Source organism: Saccostrea echinata, unplaced genomic scaffold, assembly GCF_033153115.1.
Source record: "Saccostrea echinata isolate AGI-Se365-2 ecotype Australia unplaced genomic scaffold, CSIRO_AGI_Sech_v1 ptg000005l, whole genome shotgun sequence".
Classification (NCBI taxonomy): Eukaryota; Metazoa; Mollusca; class Bivalvia; order Ostreida; family Ostreidae; genus Saccostrea; species Saccostrea echinata.
Genome location: NW_026889754.1, coordinates 6,110,928 through 6,118,079, shown reverse-complemented (window position 1 = coordinate 6,118,079; position 7,152 = coordinate 6,110,928). Strand labels below are relative to the sequence as shown.

The following is a 7,152-nucleotide window of genomic DNA, read 5'->3' as shown; positions in this document are numbered from 1 at the left end:
TGAATTATGATACCTTGACTTGCCAGTCTAGCTCTCACCGCATTTGGACCAATCTGTTGGTTCTCTCCAGTAATATTCTTTATCATATTCTTTAGATATTCATCACTCACTGGTGTATATTTTTTGACCAAACTGATATTCCCTATAACCAATGAAAAACACATGCAATGAATGTTTTTTAAAAACCTTTTAAAACTTTTTATTTTTACATGATCAAATAATTGTTCCCGGTCTGCCGCTTTTACACCAATATTTATGCCAGAAACTTTAATCTCGCTTATAACCTTTAAAGTAAAAACTGTGGAGCCTTCACACACACTTGTCAAAAGGGTGGACTATTATTAGATCCATCGTCGGAAACCCACGGTCGGTCTCGCTTCTCTTACCTCCCGTGGGACACAAGGCCGAAAATTTCGCTTGGAGGTGTGTCTCAATACCGCATTTTCATTGGTCGCAATACGATACCGTATTGCGATGTGTAGCTTTTAATTACCCAATAAAAATCATCGTTGCAACCCGTATGTCGGGAAGGATTTTGCAAACAATATGGAGACGTACGAGGCGAAAGTGAAAGAAATTTTTCAAATAAACGAGCTAAAAGACTTTCAAAGAGAGTCTTTGGCAGCACTGCTGAAGAAAAGAGATGTTTTTCTGTCTATCAAAACCGGAGGTGGGAAAAGTATTTGCTACCAGGGTTTTCACACGGCACATAACGCTAGTTTTGACGACAACAATCCGATCTCAGTTTTGGTCGTCTCACCTCTACTTTCCATTATGCATGAACAGTGCAATTCATTGAATAGTTTAGGATTTCTTTCAGCATTTATTGGTAAGCAGCCTACTTTTATATGACCTATTTATCTACATAAACTATATATACAGTGTAGATGATGAAACTCATTTTTTGATAACATGTAAAAAATATGATCATCAAAGGAAAGAAATTTTTCAGTCAATTAAATTTCCGAATTTCTCGGCGTTAGATGGTGAACAAAAACTTTTTTGGTTACTCAATACTGAAGACAAAGACACTATTAATTTTGTGGGCAAATTCATAAATGATAACATGTAGCCATACACTTTAATATATAGTATTCCTTTTCACTGAAATAGTGCAATATTATTGTTGAAATGAGCAATGTCATTTACAAATTATTATACTATCAATTGGCATATCTTTTCCTTATTATTGTAATAATTTCATACTTGTCTGTTATGGGCTCTAAATTTATAAAATAAATGTTCTGTTCTATAATGTAATTGTATTGACATGCATGGGCATTGGCCATGTCGATCTCACTCACTTTTCCCCTCTGCTATGTTATGTGATGATTCAGAACCCCTCTATTAAACATTCATGTTTCTGTATCTGTGTGCGTCGTAGCACTCAATACTGGTTTTTATACGACAGGAAACATGTAAATGTTGATTTTTTTTCTGACATTTTTATTTATAAAAAATTATATCAAAACAAACATTTTCCCAGGTACATGTATTAGTATATTGTTAATTTAACTATTCCTTCATGATATAGGTGGTGAAAACGACGATTCCATATTAAGAAATGAAATGCAATTCATTTTCACCTCACCTAAAAGTGTGCTAAATGGAAAGTGGAGAGATTGGGTGACAAACAATTCAACCATTAGATTAATAGCTGTAGATGAAGCCCACACAGTGTTACATTGGTAAGTTTATTTATGAAGGGAAAAAATGATGCATTGTTACAATCCATCAAAATTTGAGCAATTCAAACAGGGTTTAAATTATTCCTCTCATTTTTTAGGGGAGAGTCTGCGAGCGAGGAAGACCCTTTCAGACGTTGGTATGGTCGATTAGGGGAACTGCGAAGCCTTGTGGAATGTCCTGTAATTTTGATGACTGCCACAGCAAATTCAGCTGCCAGGAAAGCCTTACAGAGAAAATTTTGTATGACAGACTGTTTAGAAATTATAGAGAACCCAGACAGGAACAATATTAAATTATTTTTACAGTGTGTTAAATACAACACTCCACTAGAGAATACATTCTTCTTTCTAATTCTGATGTTGAAAGAGAAAAGGGAGCTCTGTGATAGGAATCTGAATTTTTGCCCTGCTATCAGAACATGTAGTAAATTGTACACTATGTTTAGAATTATGTTTAAAGAAAATGTTAAATTGATTGACCATGTCGAAATGTATCATTCAAAAACCACAGATGATGTTAAACAATTAGTAAAAGAGGATATGTCTAAAGAAAATGGCAAAATTAGAATTCTTATTGCTACCAGTGCAGCTGGTATGGGTGTGAATTTCAAAGGAGTGAAATATACAATTAATTATGGTTGCCCCCGAGATATGGATACTTTTGTTCAGCAGTATGGCAGAGCAGGTAGAGACGGTGGCTCAGCAATGTCTTTATTGATTTACACAAAACGTGATATTAAATGTATAGATGATGACATGAAATTATATGTTAAAAATGAAACCATTTGTCGCCATGAGAATATATTGTCTTCCTATAAGAGTAAACCTGCTATGGATAGGGACATGCATATGTGTTGTGATATATGTGATAAGAAGTGTCATGTGAAAGATTGTGAAAAATGTAGTTTAGCACAACATCCTTATTATAAAACTCAATTTCCAGCTTTTTCTTCAGATTAAAGTAGCCAGGATGATCATGACTTGTTTACAGATTCAGATTGGGAGTAAGCATTAAGATGTAATACATGTAATTCAAAGTATCCTTAAAAAATATGGACGAATACATTGCTGCATTTCATAAATCAGTCAGTATTCTTGTATAATTTTGCCAATATATATTGTCAGCCTTTGTGATAGACCTATTTTTTAAAAATATGTTAGGGTTCATTTAAATCTGTGATAAGACACATTTTCACTGGGATACAGAAACTTGGGAAGAGGCACCATTCCTCATTATAACTATGTACTTAGATCATCAGCATAATACCCAGGAGCAGAGGAGAAGATTTTCAAAGAATTAATGCATTTTCACTATATAATCATTAGAACCCCGCCTAACACCAGAACCCCTGACCCAGGGGCCTTGAAATTCAAAATTCTTGATGAAGCACCATTGCTCATCATAACAATGTAATTAGATCACTGGGATTATACCCAGGAACAGAGGAGAAGATTTATTAAGAATTAATACATTTTCACTATATATTCAACAGAGCCCCGTCCTAGCACCAGAACCCCTGACCCTGGGGCCATGAATTTCACAATTTTGATTGAGGGCTCATTGCTTATTACAATCATGCCAACACTAATTTTAGTGGTTTTGGCCCCACCCCTCAGGCCCCAGGGGGGCAAGGACCATGAAATTCACATTTTTTGTTTCCTTCACCCATAGATGCTATATGCCAAAACTGGTTGAAATTGGTTAAGCGGTTTCAGAGAAGAAGCTGAAAATGTGCAAATGTTAACACACGATGCACAACTGACGAAACAGATAGCAATATGTCACCTGAGTGACTCGGGTGACCTAAAAAAAAATATTTATTTTCAAAAATCATTAGTATTATAAACAAACTTTTTTATGAGAGAGGAAGGATGAAGTTTAATTTAAACCCTTAATTGAAAGCACTGAAACAAGTTTTTGTTTATACTTCAAATTTATGAATCAGTTTGTACTCCTTTAAAGCTTGTACATATTTTATTTGTTTTATATACGAGGTTTATACATACATGTATATGTTCAACATGGTAAATTGTCATCTTTATAACATCTACCTCCTGTACCATTACATATATAATGGTGTACTGATCAAGCTATACTACTGCCATTTTTACAATAAATGCTTCAACTTGAATCTGATTTTGTTTTTAGAAAATAAAACACACTGAGTTACTATGTCACAACAAAACTGACAGAGTTAGATAAACAGATGGACATTGTAATTCCCATTTCATGCTTGGCCCTAATAAGTTTACATGTACAAGTCAGCAATGTTCTTTTGTTCATGTATCCATTCATGTAATTTAAGAATGTCAATTTGGTGAATCGGATCTTTAAATTTGGAGAAACTCTCCCAGCAAAGATCTGACACTGGTCCTTTGCTTCTCAAAGATTTAACCATAGTAATGATATCAACTGTTTTATCAACATCCGGCCTGTGTCTTGACGACTTCACTATTTTGGTAGTCCTCAAAAGCTGATCTTTAATGCTGTCAATGACTTGTGTAGTCATGCAAATTGTTTTTGCTGATTGAAAGGATTTATTTGCTCCTTGTGTGTTGAGTTCTCTCTTGATGTTGCACACTTGCAGTTCTACACAGTTGTCATTAAGGATATTGTTGTAAATGCCGCCCTTCAGATTTACAGTCATATTCCACATATACTCAAATGCCTGGTCAGGTGGAAGAATAGAATTAACATATGTGAGCATTCTCCACAACCAGATCTTATACTTTGAGTGACTTAAAGCAGAGGCATACAACCACTCAAACTTGGCATTACGCATGATACGGTCCCCGTCACCCATTTTGTATGCATCACAGGTATCACGGTAGAGAAGGGACATCCTTAGAAAGGATGTAAGTGGTTGATCAGGATCTGATAACTCTGTAATTTCATGAAAGATCCAGTTGTGCTTTTTCAGTAGATGTTTCTTAAGCCAACACTTCCTAATATATGTTTTCCCACACATTGCACAAGAGAAAGAAAGGTCTTGTTTCATGGCATCTATCTGTACATCATCAGTACTTAGATCTTCCAAGTGTGATCTAAAATATCAAAATAAATAATTTTTTTAGTACTAATAATTTTAGATTCATAAGTATGAAAAATGGAGACTTATGGCAAAAATATTAAAGACTGGTGAAAACTTGACTCTATTTGATCATGATCTTTTTGCTTGGGTGAGCTTATAATTGCATCTATCCAAGGAATAGCACTCATAAAAATACAACATTTGGTTCATACAAGAAAAGGGATTTTAACCTTATGTCTAAGAAACTTTTCCAGGAATTTAGGCCAAGTGCATTAAGAACATCTGTGGCAACATTGGTAATCCATTCCATTTTGTTGTCATTGTTCATTAATGAAAAAACAGGAGCATGTGAGGGTTGTGATGTAACTTCCTCCATGTCCATGATGTCCAAAAATGTTGACACAATGTAGGAATCTGTCACATCCTGGATGAATTGATGATGGGATCTAAAGGAAAATATAACAAGGCACACATTATTAACATTCTTTTTTATCTGTTGTTATTTTCAAATTCATATTGCAAAATACTTGACTTGGATAGTTCAACTTACCTGAAGTTATTTGTAACTTCCTTTGACCCAGTCACTGACCGACGGTTGATAGCATTCCTCAGTTTGTATAGGGAACCCTGGTCTGATGCACTGCTCTCAGTGTAGAATAGTTGAAATATTCCCTGAAAAAATATTATTGTGAAAACTGAAGAAATGGAATAGATTTAGACTTAAGACATCTTTTAAGGGTATAAAATTAAAACTTAATCAAAAAAATTCAGAATTGTCTGAAATCTACATAATTATGCAGATTAAGTAATTACATGTAATTTATCAATAAATATGCAACTTGTACCATGTACAAAAGGATTAGTTGTTAGTAAAAACTAGAACTATAAAGCAATAAAATCAAGTCATGCTAAACAAAAAAACATTGGAATGGCCTATGATGGGCTACGACTCCCAGTTTCTGAAACCTATGTATACTATCTACATGTACATGATGTACTAAGATAATTTAAGGAACTGATAATATATACCAATAATTGGAGGGCAACAAGTGATAAATGAATGATAGTAATGAAATTCATGCTGAAAAAATGGAAAATGCAGTTTATGACCTACTAAAATTTTAAAGCCAAATTGATAATCTGGATGCAAAGAACATGAGCAAGTCTGCAGAGTTTCACAATATTTCCACCTATTTGTCATTGCAAAGTTAAAGATGAAAATATGTATGGCACTTCATGTGTAAGTAAAATTATAAGTACTATATTATCTCTGCAAAATACTTACTCTAATTCATAAAAGCAAAAACAACTGGAACTAAAACATTCCTGAACAGGGTGTGTTACCAATAAGAAGTTCATCTCCCTGTGAAAACCTTCTGGCCTGTGAACAAGCCCCCCAAGCATATCATAATCTGATTTTGCATTTTGCATGGCTTCTTGAGCTGTAAATGCTCGCTCATTGGTGAGAACATCTCCACCAAAAACAACCCTGTCCATTATTTTCTGATCTTTTTCAACAGCTTGGAAAACCAGTTTATTCACATTTTGCAAAATTGTTATCATTCCCTCTGATGAATTTTCACTAGCTTCTACTAAGTCACAATTCAGAATGACTGATTTCTGTCGAGTTTTGTCCATAAAACAACCTGGCACACACTTTTGTAAGGGTTTCAGAAAATCGACATAGGTAATAAGGACTTTAATAATATGAAATTTCATATTTTCAATCAATGTGTGCAGGTCACCTGAAGATGGTAACCATGCACTGGTTGGTAACTTCAAAATATCCCTGGTTTCTCCATTCTCTTCTGTTGATCTAGGGTGTTTATCATCTGACATGATCCTCTTCTCTTTCACCATTGTCAGAAACCAATGCAAGCTCTTTCTCTGAGACATCATTGTCATCTTAGCAGGAGTAATTGTGACATCTAAATTGTCCCCTATGATTTCTATGCCATGTTTAACATCTAAGAGTCCTGGATTTTCAGGTGAAGGGTAATAAGAATGTAAATACCTTGTCATTGTTGCTGACACCTTCTTCTCCTGCTCTTTGATCAGCTGTTTCTTTTCTTTGTTGACAGTGCTGCTTGCCACAGAAATTCCAAGGTCATGAAGAATTTTCAAACCCTAAAACCAATGAACAGTATTATTTTTGATTCACACCTTTTTTAATAGATATTTGACTACATCAGGATTAACGTGACTTTTTTTTTTAAATTTCAATCCAATTTTAATAATTTTTAAAACTAATTTTAAATACCTCCTTTGACACTCCACACTTGTCTAGTGTTAGACCAAGGATGTACTGTAACTGATTTACTGATCTTGATCTGCCATAAAGAAGTACACCTATTGACATTATTAGCACTGGAAGGTTCTGCTTCTTTTTTACATCTATCAAACTGCTCATAATGGTAAACAGATAAGGAATC

General features: G+C 34.4%; 2 protein-coding genes across 2 annotated transcripts; one reads left to right on the top strand and one right to left on the bottom strand.

Moving 5' to 3' along the window:
- Positions 1 to 546: 546 nt before the first annotated feature.
- Positions 547 to 2,648, top strand: LOC133179857 (ATP-dependent DNA helicase RecQ-like). The gene is made up of 3 exons (XM_061314555.1): positions 547 to 829; positions 1,535 to 1,688; positions 1,787 to 2,648. The coding sequence occupies exons 1-3, from the start codon at positions 547 to 549 to the stop codon at positions 2,646 to 2,648; spliced, it is 1,299 nt and encodes a 432-aa protein (XP_061170539.1).
- A 1,223-nt stretch (positions 2,649 to 3,871) lies between these two features.
- Positions 3,872 to 6,334, bottom strand: LOC133180014 (uncharacterized). Its single transcript, XM_061314637.1, has 4 exons — positions 5,835 to 6,334; positions 5,271 to 5,392; positions 4,951 to 5,166; positions 3,872 to 4,733 (listed from the first exon to the last, which is right to left on the bottom strand). The coding sequence occupies exons 1-4, from the start codon at positions 5,919 to 5,921 to the stop codon at positions 3,938 to 3,940; spliced, it is 1,221 nt and encodes a 406-aa protein (XP_061170621.1). The 5' UTR covers positions 5,922 to 6,334; the 3' UTR covers positions 3,872 to 3,937.
- Positions 6,335 to 7,152: the final 818 nt, after the last annotated feature.

Excerpts from the sequence above, each read along its gene's own strand:
- LOC133179857 (XM_061314555.1), top strand. The coding sequence starts at position 547 with ATGGAGACGTACGAGGCGAAAGTGAAAGAAATTTTTCAAATAAACGAG. Across the intron at positions 830-1,534 it reads ATTTCTTTCAGCATTTATTG|GTGGTGAAAACGACGATTCC; the intron begins GTAAGCAGCCTA and ends TTCATGATATAG. Across the intron at positions 1,689-1,786 it reads GCCCACACAGTGTTACATTG|GGGAGAGTCTGCGAGCGAGG; the intron begins GTAAGTTTATTT and ends CTCATTTTTTAG.
- LOC133180014 (XM_061314637.1), bottom strand. The coding sequence starts at position 5,921 with ATGACAAATAGGTGGAAATATTGTGAAACTCTGCAGACTTGCTCATGT. Across the intron at positions 5,167-5,270 it reads GAAGTTACAAATAACTTCAG|ATCCCATCATCAATTCATCC; the intron begins GTAAGTTGAACT and ends ATTTTCCTTTAG. Across the intron at positions 4,734-4,950 it reads AAAAGTTTCTTAGACATAAG|ATCACACTTGGAAGATCTAA; the intron begins GTTAAAATCCCT and ends TTGATATTTTAG.